This window comes from Corvus hawaiiensis, chromosome 6 (genome assembly GCF_020740725.1).
Source record: "Corvus hawaiiensis isolate bCorHaw1 chromosome 6, bCorHaw1.pri.cur, whole genome shotgun sequence".
Lineage (NCBI taxonomy): Eukaryota > Metazoa > Chordata > Aves > Passeriformes > Corvidae > Corvus > Corvus hawaiiensis.
Window position 1 is genome coordinate 50,717,298 of NC_063218.1, and position 20,148 is coordinate 50,737,445.

Genomic DNA, 20,148 nt, shown 5'->3' on the forward strand with positions numbered 1-20,148 from the left:
AGACTAGTGCATATGTAATTTTTTTTTAATGTAAGCCTCTGTAAGTGAAAATCTGGTTTAAAATTCATTTCCATTCCATGTAGAGGCTTTGATCTGAAGGAGATGGTCAGGCATCTTGCAGGTTCTTGGTTCTTGATGATTAATAAGTTTTGTCGCTGCCTTTTTTTTTTTTTAAGAGTATTTTGCTCCTGTGACATAATGAATGATGTGCAATACTCAAAATTATATAACAATACACAGGTGCTTGAGTGATCAAATTTAGGCTCTAAACACATTTGTGTAAAATTGTTAACCTGGGGAGTATTGCTGTTACAGAAACTCGGCTAGGCCAGAGCCAAAAGGTCTCCAGACTCTTGTCTGATCACAACTGGTTGAATAGCTAAACTAAATATTGAAGTTAATGAAATCTGACTGCAAGAGGCAGATTACCCTTGGTCAGGGCTGTACATAAATTGTGTGGTTGAGGTTTTAGACCCACTTTTAAAGGAAGCAGGTGAGGTACTGCTAGAGCAGTGGAAATGTGGCGACTTCACCCAAAGTATGAATGTGCCTGTTTAATTTCAAAATTAGGGGACAAGTAAGTGGTGTAGGGCATTGTTCTATCACTTCTGAATTTCTGTTACAATCTCTTCAATTGCTTCTGGCTTTCCTTTAAAAATAAATCAAATGTTTCTCACGTTCTCTGAGTGCTTGGCAGGAGGAGCACTCTTGAAGGTGAACAGATTGACAGCTGAAAACTGATTATTACTGTTACTTAAAATAGTGTGCAGCAGTTCAGATGAGAACAGTCCTAGCTCCATAAGGATCGCTTCTGGGTCTTCAATGACCTCCAGTTGTTGCAAACTTCTGGCGAGTTCCTATGGCTCGGTCAGTAATGGTTCAGGATGCCAGGATTTGAACTGAAAGTTATTTTTTCTGAGTGTTTGAGGAGTTCCGTGGTGATAGATGATCCTAATGGAATTTGCCCTTCTCTTTGTACATGTTGGAGAAGTTTAAATTCTGCTCACTCCCTGCCTTTGAACTTAGATGGCTGCAAAGTGAGAGGTTCAAAGTGAAGCTAAATTTATGTGGAAAAGTTAACTGATGCTTCATGGTTAGCATTTAAAAGGAGGTCTATCAGTATTTTAATCATGCTTATGCCTAGGAAGCTTTTACTCTGATGTGTTACGTGAATTTACTGCTTAGAACTGGCATGCAGGATAGTTTCACCAAAACTATTGCAATTTTATCAGAATTTTTTATCAGTTTTTTAAATGTCAAACTGTTTGAAAAAAACCTGCAGTCTGCTTATAAAATCTGTCAGAAATTTATACACTGACTTTACAAGTTTGCCAAGGTCAGGACTTAAATACAGCAATCAAATTAAATGTATGTATGCTTATGAGGCTGTCTTGCAAAGACTATGGCTAAAATTCAATTTTTCAGATAATCACTGACAATAACCATCTGTCTTGAATGCTAGAAGTCACTGGATTTTTCAGTGCAAGAGTGCTGTCATACAGTGACAGAAATACAGCACTGTAACGTGAAATTGTAAAATAAACAAGCAGTTCTTGAGTGACTGGGATTCTCTAGGTGTTGTGAATGAAGGTGCTGTGGTAGCTGTGTGCCATGTTTCTGAGAGCTGAGGAATGTGTGTTTATCTGCAGCTGTGACTTCGTGGAACAGGGACTCTCCTTGTGAACAGGAGACTGCTTGGTGATATGGAGATCAAGGCCATCAAGTTCAGCAGAAAAATAAGGCTGCTTTTTTTTTTTTTTTTTAATAGAGCTGGCTGTTGCTATATATAAATACTTTGAAGACTATATAATTTTTTTTGTCTCCTTTAGAAAAAATCACTTGTAATTATCAAGCAGCACCTGAATGCATTGATAATCTTCTAAGTTGTAGCCCAAGAAGTTCTGAATAGTCTCAGAAAGTATAATTCTGTTTTATTTTTTTGAATAAAGTTCAGGAAAAAGTCCTGCTGCTCTTTAGAATCCTTAGGCAGCAGCAAGACTGTGAAAACTCCAAAATGCACTTACCTCAGGCTGCTGCTTCTTGGAAAAGCCAAGTAGGATTTCTTGAGAGGACTTCGTAAGTCAGGGTGTTCTTGCTTCTAAAAATCTGACATAGCAGTTTTAACCAGCTGTAAGTTAATGAAGAGATTAAAGCAGGCTTAGCTTTCTAGACAGTCTGAGAAGGTGGTGTCAAGTATATGAGACTTCTCATTAGGGTATTATCTGTGGCTAGTAGGCTTAGACCATCTACAAAATATTCAGTATGTCTTCAGGAGAAGTTTTAGTATGATTGTCCTGCTAACAGGAGCATAGTAAATAATTGAGGGCCACAGCTGTGCTCTTAATGGGACCAGAGACCTTCATTGTCTACAAAGGAACCCAACAAAATAGTTTTGGGGTTTTTTAATTGATTCCCTGGTTGTGTTTTACGCTGAGCTCTGGAATAGGCAGCAGACAGGACAAGACTTCTTCCTAATGCAGTATTTATGGCTTTAATGGGTGTTGAGCTCTGCAGCTTCATAACTGTACAGAAAAGGATCTGGTGTCTGGTTTTTTCTGTAGACTTTGATTGTTGAATATTTATATAATTATCCTGTGGAATGGATTCATACCTTTAACTTCCAAAGCTTCTTAATACTTTATGCCCCAGGACTTGAGTTGTGTGATTTTTCAGAGTTTTATACTTTTGTTAGTCTGTCACTATTTCAGTCTTTCTGAAGACACCCTCTTTTGTTTAAGTCTTGTCTTGGTAACTGTAATGTCATTTCTGGTTTAATCTTGCTTTGTGAAGGGTTTCACTTGGACTTGTCTTCAGACTGAGCTGAAATGTATAGAACCTCTTACAAAGATGTCTGGCCTTCACACTATAAGCCATTGAAATAAAGTAGATAAAACAAAAGCTTGGCCAGACTTAAAGAATTTAAAGAATTTGTTATAAATCTGTTAAGAATCTTGCTGTCTGTGTGGGGAGTCCACAGAAATACAGTCACTTTGTTTGAGGCACATCTCTGGTATAATTCAAGGAGGGTAAAATCCCCAATCTAAAGTCCAAACCCTTCTAATGGGTGTGAATTGAAAAGGAACATAAAGAATTTTGAGTTATCTGCATTATTTGCTGCAGAGAGTTCTTAATTTGTAGATTGTTGCATGACTTAAACTCAGAATGATTTGCATTTATAAGGCTCATCTAGTTCAGTGAAACTGTGTTTTAATGAGGATTGCTGATTATGTAACCCTCCTGGCAGAAACTCATTATTCCTGATTTTTATCTTGCTGCTTGATGTGCATACTGGCTGTTGCTGGAAGACATCTTATCTCCTGGGCTCGGCTCTGACCCGGCTGTGTGCAAAAGCTGGAGCATAAAGTAGAAGGAATGCCGAAAAATAACACAGTTCTTGTGGTAATCTCTTGCAAAATTATTTTAATAAAGAGTCTGCATAGATATTGTAGTGAATATGGGAAGTTGTATCATAGTCCTAAACACAAGACTGGAATCAGAGAAATGTAAAATATCATTTTCTTGGTGGTGGCTTTAAGCAAAAGTGACCTTTTGGAGTTTCTTCCCTTACCTAGTAGTGAATGACACTTCCTTTGAAGGGCTGTTAAAGAGATTACTCAATGAGCAGCTGTACTTAAATAGCTTATTTTGCTTGTCCAAGAAATATCATTTCATAAGCATTATTTTTCTTGTTAAGAGGGTAAAGTACAATATTTTCCAAAGGAAGAGAGGTCCTTCAGTGTCATTATGACCATTATAATCATGGTACAGCAGTTTGAAAGGTCTGGTTTTGTGATCTGTTGAAGTAAGGTGGAAGTCCTCTTGATAATGTGCTTTATGGATGCTGTATTTGTATACTCTTTAGAATGACTTCTACTCCCAAGATTGCACCTGTGTAATTGCTCAAGTCTGAAAACTGCTACGTACCTGAGGGTGGCTTTTGTGTGTCTTGGGTCTAGTGGTGCAGAAAGAAACCAAGTTCTTACTAGTACCAGTAGGTAGAGTAAGAAAAATAAATGGGTCTTGCATACTTCAAAGACCGTGAATTTATTTGTGTGGCTTCTTTTTAAGTTTGGCACCCTCTCCCCTCCAAAAACATAAAAATTGGCCTCCTTAAAATTTTACATCGAGTTTCTGAAGGACATGTTCAACTTTGTCAGCTGGTGATGTGTGACTTTGTTGTAGTTGTGTAGTTGTCCACATATGATTGGTTGCACGTGTTTCTAATGTTTAATTTCGTTTTCAGGTCTGCTAAACCCGTTCTGAAGCCAAGAGTAGACAACCAGTGCAAGGGAAGCGTTGCTGCTTTACATGGACATCTGCTCTTGCGGCATGGCCCAGATATCCAGCAGCAATGGATTCAAACAGCGCTCCTCACCTTCTCTGTCAGCCCCAAGGTCAAAAGATGTGGACAAAGAGGAGGCACTGCAGATGGAAGCTGAGGCATTAGCCAAGATGCAGAAAGAAAGAGGTGTAGCTGGTAATAAACAAACCTTTCATTCTTTAAGCAGTCCCAGACAAAAAGCACAGACTCACAACAAACAGGACCATGATCTCATGGTGTTTCCAGAGTCTGATGCCAAGAGCATGGAAGATAAACTAAGTACCATTGACATAGAGAAGCTTACTCATGCTGAACTAGAGAAACTGCTGCTGGATGACAATTTTGAATCTAGTAAAGTACCTACGTTACCAGCAAGTCCTATTTTGAGCCCCTCTGTGTCTTCACAATTTTATCTTGGGTCTGTGGGTCAGAGGAGACAGTGGACACCTGGGATACCAGCACCTGTGACATGCACTTTACCTCCTATTTACACCTCAGCTTCTTATACAAAACAGACTGGTGTATTTCAGAATGGATTCCATCCAAGTATGTCGTCCTATCCCTCTAGAGAGCCTATTTATCTTGGTCTTCCAAGACAGTCACAATACGTTTCATACCCAGTGGCAGCTACCATACCTTTCCATCCACACGGAGGCCTACCTTTATACCCTCCAGTACTCACACCAGAAATGGCAAAAGTATTTGACAAAATTGCAAGCACTTCGGAATTCCTGAGAAATGGGAAGTCGAGCGCAGACCTAGAAATGACTGCCATAAAGTCTGCAGTCTCCAGCCTGCCAGCCTCGGATAGCTGTGGGGATGTCAGTAAATTCGACTGGTTGGATTTGGATCCTCTGAGTAAACCAAAAGTGGATGCTGTGGAGACTTTAAACAAGGCAGAGGATGATGGAGAGAGGGCTTCAAGTATGACTGCTGAAGATCCATGGGATGCTGTTCTGTTAGAAGAAAAGCTGTTACTAACTTGTCATCTGGAAAGAAAAGTTAATGGGAAATCTTCTGGAGCAACAGTCACAAGGAGTCAGTCCTTAAACATGAGAACAACTCAGCTTGCAAAGTTACAGGGCCAAACATCGCAGGTATGGAAATCTCTATCTTTAAATTGCAGTGTAACAGTAAAGATTAATCACGGTGTTTAAAGGCACTTTGAGGTCTGTTGTTTATTTTATGTATATTACTTGGCTTGAGCAGTGTCCAAATAATGTGATGTTATGGCATATGTATTAGTGCTATTCAGAAAATAGAACATTACTACTGAATTATCTCTCAAAATTCCTCTGCCCTTGTGTAATCCTTCCACATTTACTGAGGAAATTGCTGTTTTTCAACTCAACACTCCCATAAGAAATAGCAATAATGTTCAGCACAATTAAGTGTCTAAATCATATTGATAAATATTACAATTTTATGAGCAGTTCGCATGATACTGTGAAATAAAAAAGTGGTGAGCTAAGCACTGAAAGTTTTATCTTGCCTTTTACAAGACTATAATTCTCTTTTGTATGTAGAAAGCTTTCCTTCTGTGTAGGAATGCTGGACAGAACATTTTGGTTACACTGAGTGATGGGTGCCTGAGTGATGGGATGGCTGCTGGGTCAGAAATACTGTACCACGCAAAACCTCTTTGTGTGATGTTTCTTTTATCAGGCAGGGCAAAAAGATATTTAAGAGATTTCTTCTCTAGGATCAGGATCACTTTAATGAAACGTTCAAGACCAAACTCTCAACAAGGGCTTTAGTTATGACTCTCATATCTTTGGACATGGAGTATATGCAGTTTGTGTCAAAACTAAACTGTGCAGCAGGTGATCAATACTGTCTCAGTCTCATCTGGTTAATCATGCCCCATTAGGGCATCCTACTTTTTCCCAAATCCAGTAAAAGACTGTAGGTTATTTAACTTTGCTTATATTTTTAATTATTTCTGTGATAATTCCATCATAAATATAAGACGTGTTTTAAAATGTTAGTCGGCTCACTAGAAAGGGGATATGAATATTTCTGGGTTTTGGGGGTTTTTGTGGTAGATTACAAAGACTGAAAGAGAAGTGGAAAAGTTTTCAGTGGAAAAGCCAGCAACCTGGCAAGGGTGATAATGGCCAAAAAAATTGTGTTTGTAGAAACTGGCTAGAGAGTGGGAAGTAAACAATTTGTTCGCTTTGGAGACTTTGTTTTACAGCTGTTTTAAATCTTAGGTATTGTCTTGCTAGGCGTTTTTAATAGGCTAGGGACCTGGCATAAAAAACCAACGGTATCACTCACGGATATTTTCTAAATAACTCCTTAATTCTTCTCTCCCCATCCCCAAACTGGAGGAGGTTTTTTCACTGAAACAGTAATATTTACTAGAATGTGGCTTAAAAGATTGTCTAGATTTCTGAAGTGAAATTTTTGGCCCCTCGTTTGAAGGATGTCCTGTTTTTTCTGCGTTATGTGTCAGTATTCTGGCAGAAGTTCGATAGAAGGCCAGTGGAGAAGGAATAAAAACCACCCTGAAACCCAAAAAAATCCATTTATCTCTAGTTTTGTGCCATGTGTGCAGATCTTGAGTCTGACTTTATTTTGTTTCCCCACTTGCTGTTGAGCTGTGATACATTAGCTCTGTTATTTCCTAGGATTTGGAGAGGCATGTAAATTTGGGCTCTACAGCAGTTTGCTTCTCAGTTTGCTGCGTCATCTGGTGATGTGTTTGTCAGTTTTTCAGTGGTAGTTGATTGGTTGTAATGTAACTCCTGACTAATAATTAGGCTACGTTGGATCAGTGCTTCTCAGGTGGTGTCTGTAGGAAGTAATGTTTGACTGTTGTGAATGAATCTTTATACATTCCAGGTTTTTTTCAAGAATGTAGGATTTAAAGGGGTCTTTCCTGTTCATAAGGTCCAGTCTCCTGCTATTTGCATGTCATGTATTGACTGATTCATAAATAAAGTTCAAGCTCTGCCTTCACATGTGGTCTTTTCTTCCTGTCACTTCTGATTTAAAGGCTGTTCCAGCTCCTCCTCATCAGTCATCTGCTTTTCAGCAGAACACATTTGTAACTAACTCTTAGCAAATGTTCTTCTTTCAGGATGGAACAGCAGGTACTTAAGATGAAAGAATTGTTTGGATATTTACCTCAATATGTTACAAGAGACAGTGACTTTCTGTCAGCTTTCACTGCAAGTTCTGTGTGAGAGCTTCTCTTTCTTTCTTCTTTTTTTTGAAGATGACTTATGAGGATTTTAGCTCTCTATGTGAGACCACAGTGTACCACGTGTACCTCAGCATGAATAAACCCTCATTACAGGCAGGGGCATCCTGCTTGCTACTCTTTTATTGCATTTACTTTATTTGTGATGGCATCACAACATCAATCCTATCATCAGTTAATAGACCTGATTTGCTTAAGTCACCACCTTTTTCATCAAGGTCTTAGTTTACAGCAGATGTCTGCAGCGAATGCCCAATTGAAGATTTGAGATTCACTTTCCACTTGTGCTCCTCCAGTCTTGTTTTGGCATCACACTCCAGTGCTAGTCTGTATTATGAAGGTAGCTGATGATACAAGACTGTAAGTTATCAGTGTTGCTTCTGCTGAGTTATTAAAGCAGAAAATAAGTAGATTTAAAGATGAGTCCCTCAACTGGATATCCTTGCAACATAACCTGGGTAGTCTTTCTTTTGCCTATCCTGTACTTCTACTTTTTTTTCTAGCTGAAATAATTTTTTACGTAGTATAGAAGGAAGCTGAGTTTTGTAGCCTCTATTTTTGGCAGTTCTCTTGTACTTAACCCAATCTACCCTGGGTTTACTTCTAAGTATATTCTTAAGTCTTGCATCGTAACAAGTCTGGGTCATTCCCTCCAACCCTTCCTGAAAAACTCAGTCTCTGCCCCTTTAAACAAAAATACATGTATTTTGAGTCAATCAAAAATACACTGTGATTCTATCAAAATTTTTGGCTGTTTAATCCCTGAGTCAATAGATTGCTTTGTTTTAATGAAGTATCTATTTCCATCTATTCATGTTTTTGTCTATTTGATGCGTATATTCATATTTGAAGTAGCTATACATTAAATATTCCCATTTAAATACTTCAGTATTTGTCACTCATTTCTGAAAGCAGAGGCAAAAATCATCATTTTGTCCTCTTTTATGTGTTGTTTTCTCTTGCTTTCCACAGAGCTGCTGAGTTTTGTGACTTTGTATACTCATGGAATTTTATTTAACTTGACTTTTGTTAGTTTCTTGGGGTTTGGGTTTGTTCGTCATTGTTCAGAGTAATTGTATTTACAGACCGCTTCTATTTTTGCAGCCTGTGCTGACATGAATTATTTATCTCAATTGGCCTGAAGTCCTTTCTTTCAAGTTATTTCCTGTTTGACTGATAGCTTTTGCACCTCCTAGATTGGCCCATCTGGAAGTTAAAGAAATTAAAATTCTACTTGTTGCTTGAAACCCATCTGAGTCCAGTGGGTTTTAAATAGAATTCTTGGTTTTTCAGAGCTTGTTGTCTTGAAATTATTTTCCCCAAAGTGATCAAAAATTAATATTGAAGTTCAACTAAAAAATAAGGTGTTTGATGATCTTAGTTTTCTATCAGGAGGTCTTTTTCATCGTTACATATTTGTAATAACATGAGGTTTCTCTCCTTAGCCAAGTGTGACCCTGAGGTCAACCACAGATAACCAAATCTTTTTTTTTTCTTTGCTCATTAGATCAGAATTTATTGTTTGCCCTGGCTAAGCTTGCATGTGTTGACCTGCCTTGTTAGTTCCCTAAACTTTAACAGTTGAATAAATTTTACTGTAAGTAATTCAGAAGTGTCACATAGTGGCATAAAGTGGTGATGTGTGTGACTTTATTTGAAGTAGGCCCCTTGTTTAGTGCTTTTATCCTGTGGTTGCACAGTGCATTGTGTACCTATCCGTAGTATTCCTTGAAGAGTTTCTAAATGGAATTTAACATTTGTAGAGGCAGCTTGGTGATTTGCAATGACCGAGTTTTGTGTTGAGTGCCAACCAGCAGTTGGTTAACCTTCATCAGAGGCGTTTGCCTCTCCCTGGGTATGTTCCCTTCCTGTTTCCTTGTGATTCTTGGTATTGTTCTGCAATTGGTTAGAGAGTGTGTTTACTAGGTACAGTTGCACAGGTTAGCAGGTCTTGTGAGGTTGCCCAGTATTTTTATGTGATAGAACTTGCTGAGATGTTACAATAGAAGAACCTTTTTGATTTAAGGTATTATGCATACTCCTGCAGCTCATTTCAAGTTTTGTGGCTTTATAGCTTCCTGCTCTAATTGTCTCCTGTGGTATGGCTGATCCTCAATTACACAGAATTTGTCCTTTTGACTGACCAATATTTTCGCTGAAATAATTAAGTTTAAATGCAATTCAAGTGGCAATTATAGGTTGTATCTCTTCCAAGTTTATGCTGTAGTGCTTAAACAAATTGATTTGAAGGGAAAAAAGGAAAAGACCTGACAGTATGTGGCTCTTCTCTCAGATGTGACCCCTTTTCTGAGAGTCTAATTTTAACTATATTGTCTGATATGCTCTAATGAAATTAGCTGACTACTTTGGCTAATAATAAATAACCCACATACTAGTTAAGTAGTTAATCACTGCCTCAAATATGAATAAATTGTGGTGATTTTCAGAAGAACTGTAGTGCAGTCTGCTTTGTTCCTAGACTTGTGGTTGGATTAAAGGTTTCTTTAAGCATTGTAAAATCTTTGGATGAAAAATGTAACTGGTCATGTAAGTTATTCCAGGGAGTATCTGGCAGGAGCTTCATGAATCCTTCAGGCTAGTGGTGGCTGTTAGACTATGGACAACTGAGTTCCGCTGGTTATTCCAACTTCTCTCTGCTTTTTGCTCACTCCAGCATTTGTATGGATGTATTGTGAGTTGGATCAGAAAATAGATACAGGTTTAAAACCTGCTGTAGCTCTGTGTTTGTTGTTTTGGTTTTGTTGGTTTTTTAAGTTTATTAGATTTTGCTGTTTGAAACTGCAGCTTTCTTTTAGCAGTTGTTTCTTGGATTGGATACTTCAAAGATTGTGGTGTACAGTTTTGAGAGGTGATGGGAGCATTTGGCATAAGGGATTAAAACAGCAGTAAGTTGATTCCTTGAGTTCTAAGTTTCATGTTCTGAATGCTACTTCCTTCCAGTGTTCAGCTTGTATTTTCCTGCTTTGTAGGAAGAGATAATCATAGGCACCAGTGATATGTAGTGGTTCTTTCTGGAACCACATTGAAGTCTGAGTTGCAGAACTGGAGGAAAAATACATTTTTCTTCCATCTGTGGTTCAGCTGAATTTAGCCAAATCTGAATGTAAGAGGTCACTGCTGAAAGCTCAGGAACTGCTTGCAACTTAATCTTAGCTGGTAATGATGCTGGCAAATAAATTACCTGCTGTCGAGGAGTCACTGCTCCAGTGAATCTTTACTTTTCAAGTTATACATGTTTTTCTCCATATAAAAGTAGACATAAAACTAGTGGTAAATCTCAGACTCATGAAAATCTGTCACCTACATGTGGCTTTGCTGGCGTTAGGAATACGTTTGCAGCTATTTAAATTCCATATTATCTTTGAGTTGCAGAAAGACAATGGGACCACTGGCACGCTGACAGAAAACGTGCTTCTCCAAGCAATTGAAGGGCAGAATCAAGAACTGTCAGCTTTTTCTGAAGCAGTTACAAAGTAAGAAATGACTGAATATGAATTAACTTTCAGAGGAGGGAAAAAAAAGCTAAATGATTAATTTTCAGTTAGCTTGACAGGAACAGCCCTACATTTTTTTTTGCTTGATGGGACAGATTTCAGTATGTATCCTTTTTCCTTTTCTTATCTCAGTTTTTCCTGGTTTTGTCCTGGTTTGTTTATTTTTTTTCAAGAATGCAACAGAATTGTTAAGATCTTCAGTACTAATATTATTGTATTACCATATTTCCTCTTTCTTATTTTGGTCCTGTGACTTTCACTTTTCCTTGTTTCTCTAATACCTTTTTATCCTCAAAGTATTTTTCTGTATCTCCTTGGCTTTTTATTACAATTTCTTTTGAAAGAATTTGAAGTCGTTTTTTTTTTCTTGTTACCTGAGGCACCTCACAAAATCCTGTCACTCAGTGACTTCCCAACCTTTTAATGCTTTTATTTTTGTTGCTTCCACAACTGTACTTCTGTAATGTAAAACCTTTAAATGTATCCCTGCCTTGATCAGATAGTGAAGCTCCTTAAAGGTCATGTGGTTTTTTTTTCCTTACTGCCACAGTTTAATGAGAGAATGTTTTCTTCTTAGAGAAGACAAGCTGCTCTTGCCTTTTTTCCTTTTAACATCAAAATCCAAGACATAGTGGAGGAAATAGAGATCTTTGAATCTTAAGGATAGCATCTATTTTTTTTTAAGCAGGAATGTTTATGAAATGAAAAGGAAACTCCACAAAAACAATGAAAATTCATATATATGTGAAACTTACTATTGAAAAACATTAAGACAAAGCTCACATAGAATAGGCTTGTTGCAACACTTTCTGGTTATATCTGATTGTTGTCCTTCGATTCAAGACCCAGTTTTTTAAATAGTGATGGACTTAAGACTGGACAACTCTTGCTGAAGGATTCGGGGGTTTTTCCATTCTTGCGATTGTCCAGAATAAAGATGATGAAATAAGTAATCCTTTTAGAGCAGTTCTGTTCTTAATCTCCTGTAATATTACTTTAACATTGGCAAAAGTTTAAGGTTAAATTATTTTATCTGTGTTAGATAGCAGAAAATAAAAAGCAGCTTTCCAAGTAGGTAAATGTTTTATACTGTTTGTGTCCTAAATAAAAACCTTTACCTCCATTGAGGCCTCTTCCTCACCTTCCACAGCTTAGAATAGCTACCTTCTGCATCATATCTAAGTTCAGATTAGACTTCTAAAAGTTGAAACATGTGAAGAGTTTTGTTTTTTGTTTTTTTTTTTTTAAACTTAATTTTTAGAAAATACTGTGGATTACCGTTTTAAAAACTGTTTTAGAGCTTAGTTTCTGCAGAAGCTGGCTATGTCCTGTAAGAATTGACCTATTAAATATTTTAAGCTATGTAGAAAACCTCCCTAATTATATGCTAGGATTTTTTTCCTGTCTAACTACTACTTGTATAATTATTGTGGGCAATGTTCTGTTGAGAGTAGAAAAATTAAATGGTGCTTTGCACATGCAATTGAGGTAGAGAGCCAAAGGTAGTCTTTACTGTTCTGCCTTGTGGTTATTACCATGTTATTTTGCTTTAGTCTTAGACTTCTCCATTGCAATGTTTCATAAACCTTCTCTGCTTCCAGATTGAGGACCAAGTTTCCTTATACTGATCAGCAAACAAACCCAGGCTTTGTGCTGAGTCCAATCATGCTGCAAAGAAATATAAGTGGGGAGAGTGCCAGTATCAAGGTTTCAATAGAAATCGAAGAATTCCAGCAACCAGTAACTTTTACATGCGATGGTATGTTCCTGCTTCTTAAATTGGAGTTTGCTTGTTAAAGACTATACGCTCAGCCTAGGCCAAGGCCTTTCAGTTTTTGTAATCCCTGGGTCTCAGGGGCATGGGTTGTTTGTGGGAAATGTGGAAAAGGTAACTGAGGAAAGGCCTAGTTCTGGGTCAGTGCCTCCAGAAAATACTTAGAAGTTGACAAAGTGAAATACTGACTGTAAAAAAGGAAAGCACAGCAAACCAGAAGCACTGTTCTGTCCATAGCTGGATAGAATAAAACAGTTGTTTAAAAGCTTTTACTTTATAGTTATTGAGGGGACAATGACACCAGGACTGAGATTTTTAATGTTTAATTTAATTTTTCATTTCAACACACTAACATATTTTAAAATAAATTTTTGTAAGCTATCTAAAAGTTCAGACAAACTGCTGCCGGAAAAGAGGGATAAACATTAAAAGTATCTATTACTTGCATTCAGTACATGCTTATGAACACAAACACTAAAATAACACCGTTGGATGTGCCACAACTGGCTGTCCCAGTTTTGTGGGTAACCAGGAATATTGGTCTGGGGTGGACCTTTGAGGTTTGCCTTGTTGTGCTACATAAATTCATGTCCTCTGCGCAATCTTGACTGCACAGTGGTTGTATTGAAACTGCATGCTGTCAACTTTTGGCCAGTTCTGGGTGATGAAATAACTGGTAATAAACTTTTTTGCCTCTATACTTCTGGAATTCCTTATCACTTGTGAGGGTAATTATTTGGATCTCAGCTTGTATTAGTGTAGATGCTTTAGAGCTGGTTGTACTCAAAAGATCTGGAGTTGTTTTATTACTCGCATAAACGTGCTGCTCTATTGGAAAAACAAGCTCTCAGTGCATCAGTGTTTTCATTCTATATTAATTTGCTGGTCCTTACATTTATTCTGTGGTGACTTCATAATCTTTTGTTAAGAAATGAGGTGGATTTTAAGTATAGCCTGGGAAGGGTTTCTGCTCTTAATCCTTAAGATTACAGTTTTCTAATATTGCAAGCTTAATCCTTTCCTACAAAAGGCTTTGGTAGGGTAACTGAAATGTTAGGGCTTCAGCCCTTTATTTCTAGTATTTTTTGCGGCTAGCTTGGAATGGGTTTTGCATTCTAACCCCACATATCATCTTCTTTGCATTTTCTACTCCCTTTTTTCTGATGCTGAAACTAATCAGCAAGTTAAACTACTTGTCTTCCACAGCTGGTGAAAGACGGGCATGTGACTATTAATGGGGTTTTTAAAAGTTATCTTCTACCTTTAATTCCTTCTGTTCTTGGTCAAAGTGTTGCATACCTCAGCTTCCTAATGCTAGAGCTGCTCTACTTCAGTGTGGCTTTCAGTCTTGCTTAGAAGGAACTGCAGCCTCTCAGTGCTCTGACAACTCAGTTTGTAGAAAGGACTCAGGAGGGAAATAGATGAACTTTAGAGCTTATTTGGATTCATTTTGCATTCCTTTATTAGACTTTGCATGGAAGTTTGCTCTGTCTGAGCAAACATTGTGTGTCAGCAAGAAATTAATGTCTTTGAATAAGATGTAGGGCAGGGAAAAGGTGGTAGCATCATCTTTGCAGTCTTCGCTGGGCTTTGCAGGGCTGGCAGACCTTTGGCAATGCAGCCTGTGACTACAGCACAGAACCTGTCACTGCATGAACTATCACTGCATCTTTTTCCTTTATCAAATACCATATATATTCTCTGCTGAAGGTAGCACAGCAATTTCACCCAATAATAAACAGTCTTAATGAGTTAAAGTGTTTCTGAATTCATACTTCCTGTCATTCCTTGTTCTTGAATCTCACACAATCATTCTTCATATGTGCTCAGATACCTCTGTGCTTGTAATAATTAATCATTTGTTAATGAGGTGAAGCACATGTGTTATCTTGTGGAAAATATTGTTGTGGCATTACCTCTGTGTCTATCATAGCAGTAATATTTCTTTATTTAAAAAAATTTTGAGAAAATTAGGCAAGTCCTTGGAGAGGGGAAAAAAACTCTGAAGATACTGATGAAATACAAAATTGCTCTTATACAGTGGTTTTTTACAGAATTTTGAGGCACTTAGTGATATTGTTCACAAATTATTTAAAGGAGATCATCAGAAACTAGGTCGGGAGGGCTAGAGAGCATTTTGTATTTAAACATTTGTGTAATTCAAACAGGTCTGTATTTTTAGTCAGCGACAGCTGGTGGCTGTGAGGGAATGGATTTTGAGTTTGACTGGGATTATTTTGTTGCTCTGTAGTTGCTGGATGGAAGGGAGACTACTCTCCAAAAAGCTTTTGGAGCCTGATACAAAAGTACTGGTAGCTGAGAGCTGCATTTGGCAAAAGTTTGGTGGTGCTTACTGAGATCTGCTCTGTACTAAGTGGAAGCTTCCCATGACATATGGAAAGGAAAAAGGGAAAAGGACTTTCAGTAGGATTTGCCTCAGCTGCAGCTGATACTCAGTTCCTCAAAAGCAGAACAAATAGGGGAGTTCCATATCCAACTCTTCAGATAGTGTTTTTTAAACTTTAAGTGCCTCTGGGATCACTTAACTATTTGAAGTCCTTGCTAAATAGGGCAAGTTTAATTTATAATTAAAAAAAAAAAAGAAAAGGCTATCCTCAGTCCTGCAGGCTGTGTTTGTATTTCTGGCTAAGTGACTACACTGTATCCTAATTGAAAAAGATTTTTTTTGGCTTTTTATAAGGGCAGGCAAGTTTATGATACCTTTCTTTGTGAGAGAAAAGTGAAGATCTCAAACTATGAAATTTAGGAGATAATAGAAGTGTAAAAATCTTCTTTACAAGTACAAAAATCAGTTTGATTAAATAACTACAATTTGTGAGTGAGCAATAGTTAATATCACTTGCTATAGATTTATATTTAACTTTTAGATGTAATTTCTTTAAACAGTGAGTTCCCCTGTTGAGCTTATAATAATGCAGGCACTTTGCTGGGTGCATGATGACTTGAATGAAGTGGACATTGGCAGCTATATCCTGAAAGTCTGTGGCCAAGAAGAAGTTTTACAGAAGTAAGAAAGCTCTTTTTCATTAATACTTAATTTCATGCTTTTTCCTGAAACAGTTACTGGAAAGTGTATCTCTGGTGATTAAATGTGTGAAAGAAACCTTAAAAATATAAGGGAGTCACTCTTTGCACAAAGATCAGAAGTTTCTGGACTTGTTCTGGGGTATAGCAAAGTAGGTTCTCATCAACTTCCTAAGGCTCTGTTCTAATGCAGGTGCAGGTTTGTAGAACATTTCTGTGGATGGATATTGTAGTTTTTGACCACTCTTCAAATCTCAGAAACAAACCCAAAAATCTAATGTTTTCTAATAAACTGGGCAGGTTGTGGTTTGCAGGATTTTGTTTGTTTCTTGGTTTGATTTTGGGTTTGTTTCTTCGTTGGAATTTTTTTTCAAAACTAATGGTTTACAAAACCCCATTAGTTTTCTGGGTTAGAATATTTGGTTTCAGTGTTAACCACTGCAGTTAAGAGCATTAGCACAAGTATAGTATCTGTAATAGTGTATAAAAACTTGTGCAGAAGTGAAAGTCAGATCAAGGATGGGCGTGGAGGTTGATTCACCATTTCCTTACTTTGAGGCAACAGGTTGCCTTGCATATTCTGTGTGAGTTTTTGGAAAAGCACTGCATATTTTTGTTGTGACTGGAGCTTGCTTTTGTTTCACAGCAAGCACTGCATAGGAAGTCACGAGTATATCCAGAACTGCCGGAAGTGGGATACAGACATCAAACTGCAGCTCCTGACCCACAGCGGGATATGCAGCGACCTGGCACGAACAGTGAGTACCTCCTGGTCTGCAAGAGTGTGCTGGCTCCAAGGGGTACCTTCCTGTGTTATTGACAGATTAGCACGTCTGCCTGGTGTTGGAAATGGTATCCTCTTATCCTAAGGGCAAGTGAAATACATAACTGAATTTTCACAAAGCAAACTGTATAAATAAGGGTAGTGCCTCTTACTAGAACCAAGTATTGTACCTGGAGAAAGTATGCAAGCATTTGGACTAAACTTGAGGCTTGAAAGAGAAGCAACAAATTTCAGAGTTAAATAAAAGTTGAGAAGAGTTTTTGTGTTTAATTATATATGTATTAGACCATCAAAGAAGGGAGGAGTATTTGGTATCTGCATAGTTAGGCACTTGATAGCTGTTTCTTCCCTCTTTCCCCATGTGTACACACTTCACAGGCTGTTAAGTAGTTTTCTTCTCCCCTTTGAAGAGATCACCTTACATCTTTCCCCTTCAACTCCCCAGGTATTAGTAATTAATCTTCTGTAACAGTATACCTATTATAGAAAGGTGAGAACTGGACTTAGTACCGAATATTTTATTGCAGGAAGATGATGACAGGACACCTGTACATCTAACCAAACACCTCTACAAAGTAGAAAAGCCTTTCAGAGAACCTATCATAAGGTAATGTTTTGTGGTTATTTTAGTAATCAAGTGCTGATCACTGCTGACCAAGGTTGTGTTCTGTTCTGTTCCTGTACCTGTGTTCAATAACTATTATTTCTTGCAGGTCTTCCATTGAAGAGCTTCTTGAGGTGTATCACAAGCAAGTTAACATAGCCCTCAAGAGTGAGGTAAGGTCATTGTAGATTATTGCTGAACCAAAAGTAGCGTGACCAAGTTCACTGATAAGGTAGCTGGGAAAAAGACTTGCAGGTTATCTCAGGGAAACTGAGATCTGAACAAGCTGTCAAATGTGAAATTATAATCATGGGTATTTAGATTTCTGTTCTTCTTTTCTTCTAGGCTTTTCTTGCAAACCAGTTGTTATCTGATCATCACAACTAGAAATGTATCTTCCAAGTCCTGGGGCGCAAAATAACCTTTTCCTCAAACATGCTGGAAGAGGTTAATTCAGGAGAATAGGGAAGAGGTCTGAATCCTGACTATGGCTGTTGTTGACAGCCATGAAAGATGTATTTACTAACAGATAAAAATCTACATAATAGTGAGCAGGAATAGTTATGTACAATGGGAGTTAGAACTGAAGCATGTTTGGAACATATAAGTAAGTTCTACACAAAGCATAGTAATGTCTTACTCTGCATTATTCAATTAATTTAAAACACCCTGTCCAAAAAATTGTCTATTTCAGTATATGACAGGTAGCTTAAAGCAGCTTGCATGTTGAGTAGTTTGGAGTGACTTCCCATGTGCAAAAGCTTACGGATATAACTTGCTTTGCTCATTTCTCAAAGGAGAGGCTGCTTTTAACTCCTGATAGTAATGTAACTTGGAGTCTTAAATGCTTAAACATTAGATAACTGTGTTTCTTAACCAGTTTCTGTAAGAACGGTCTCGAATTACTTAATTGCAATACTTTTCATTTCCACTATGTTTGTTTGCCTCTCCAGGAGTGCAGGTCTGAGCAAGCTGCTGTCTGCTATTTCCACACTTCCTTAATATTATTTAATTCCCTTGATGGTAATTCACCCTGTTCTCAAGGGTAGTTTTGAACACAATCTTTTTGTAGAAGAGTGAGCTGTTACTGCTCCTGACACGGTGCTGGTTTTGTTGCTTTGCTCTTGCAGCTGCTTCAGTTTCTTTGTTCAGCTGTGATTTCACAGGCTGAGATGAGGAATGCAAAACATCTCAATTCAGACTTGTGTTCCACTCTTTGTAATCTTTTTGAGGTTGGGAGATGTAGTTTGTAGGTGGTGATGATTAGGTCCAAATAGCAGCAGTTCTGCATTTGAAATTTTTTACTTCATGAAGTGAATTCCTTTACATATTCAGTAGCTGAAGCTTGCTAGCCCAAGTGAAGAAGGGTAATCCATAAATAATTTGTATGTAGGCTTTGATTTCACATTGTTGAATACTTCCAAAGTTATCAATTGTCTTTTTATTGAGATTTGAGAGCCTGTGAGGAAAATAGCAGTGGCAGTTTTGCTTTCTGTGTCACAAAGAAGCGTTACCTTCAAACTGTTAGCTTTGGAAGTATGGCTTAAATATTTACAGTGTTGTCTGACTTCTGTGGTTATTTTCTTACCAGAACAGTTAATTGATGCCAGGTAGCTCTCAATTTAAAAACTTTCTGATTCAAATGGCTTCTTTACTGCATATTTGTAGGAAGGCCATGAGAATAGGTCGGGGATAGTGGTGGTTGGGAATCAATTTACATCTTAGTGAGAGAATATTGCAATAATTATTCCTCTTATTTAGTTGTAAGTGCTCATACATTATTGTGAAAGAAACCTATGCATTAAGCCTTTAAAAAGTAAACCATTATTTTGAAGCAAATACATGTATTCTTTCAAATTGGGTGAAGACATCCCTTACATTAAAAATCAAACCCCAAGAAACCTAGGATAATTCAGATTTAACTCAAGTGGCTTTTTGTTTATTGGAAGAGTAGAAGGAAGAGAGTATTAGGAGCAGCTCAACTTTGTCTTAAGTAGCCTACAAAAGTATATTAAAGTGAAGTAAAAAAGTTAGTTCCATCATGGAAGCAGTACTGTAGTGTAAGTAGTGCAAGTGTAATTTAAACCTGTATCTCTGAGGGCTGAAATTGAAGCACTGCTTCTTTAGCATTGCTTCCTCACACTAATTGAATTTTCTTCTTTGAATTGCACTTTCTTTTTAGGCCATGAGGGAATTTGAGCTTAGTATCTCATTAGAAAATAATTGCTTGCCAACACTTCAGTAGAAAAATGGTTGGGAACCTCCTAATGTTTCCTGGCACCCCATTCTAGGATCTGTACTACTGTGTTCTTGGCATTCACAAGGAAGTTCTCAATATTGAGGTTTTTCTTTAATCAAATCGTTGCATCACAGTTTAATGTAATGGAGATATGCATCTCGTAATGACATTTTCTTGGTAATTCATTAAAAAACATTAAAGCAATACTGGGTTTCACAATGGTGATCAGATCAATCTGTTCTCTCATACATTCCTCATTAGAACCAGCATAAAGCAGTAGATCATGTAATTAGGACTGTCAGAAAAATCTGTTCTACATTGGATTGTGTAGAGACTCCTGCAATAACGGACTCCGTGAAGAAGCTAAGGAGGGCTGTTAATCTCCCAAGGACTAAAAATGCTGAGGTAAGCTTTCACACTATAAATTGCATTTTGAGGTATGCTTTTTAACTGACAAATATTATTTCAGAGTCTTTAGTAGCTGGAAATACCAGCAACAGTTCTGTCAGGGTTATGTTGGGATTTTTTTGGGGTTTTATTTATTTATTTATTTTACTTGATATCTTCAATTTATTTTGACATCTCTCTGATCTTAATCCATTGATCACTTGCTTTGGGAATATTTTCCCTTTCTAAACAGTGACTGTTTAAAAACTAG

General features: G+C 37.5%; 1 protein-coding gene across 2 annotated transcripts in view; it reads left to right on the plus strand.

Moving 5' to 3' along the window:
- PIK3C2A (phosphatidylinositol-4-phosphate 3-kinase catalytic subunit type 2 alpha) overlaps positions 1–20,148 on the plus strand; it is a 50,890-nt gene that overhangs the window by 7,321 nt on the left and 23,421 nt on the right. Inside the window, exons 2-9 of one of the 2 annotated variants that reach the window (XM_048306524.1) lie at positions 4,244–5,418; positions 10,917–11,023; positions 12,646–12,803; positions 15,726–15,846; positions 16,510–16,621; positions 17,175–17,254; positions 17,361–17,424; positions 19,752–19,895. In XM_048306524.1, coding sequence (XP_048162481.1) covers positions 4,309–5,418; positions 10,917–11,023; positions 12,646–12,803; positions 15,726–15,846; positions 16,510–16,621; positions 17,175–17,254; positions 17,361–17,424; positions 19,752–19,895 — 1,896 coding nt within the window. In that variant the 5' untranslated portion in view covers positions 4,244–4,308. The remainder of the gene's footprint in view (positions 1–4,243; positions 5,419–10,916; positions 11,024–12,645; positions 12,804–15,725; positions 15,847–16,509; positions 16,622–17,174; positions 17,255–17,360; positions 17,425–19,751; positions 19,896–20,148) is intronic. The other variant, XM_048306525.1, reaches the window with a different exon arrangement.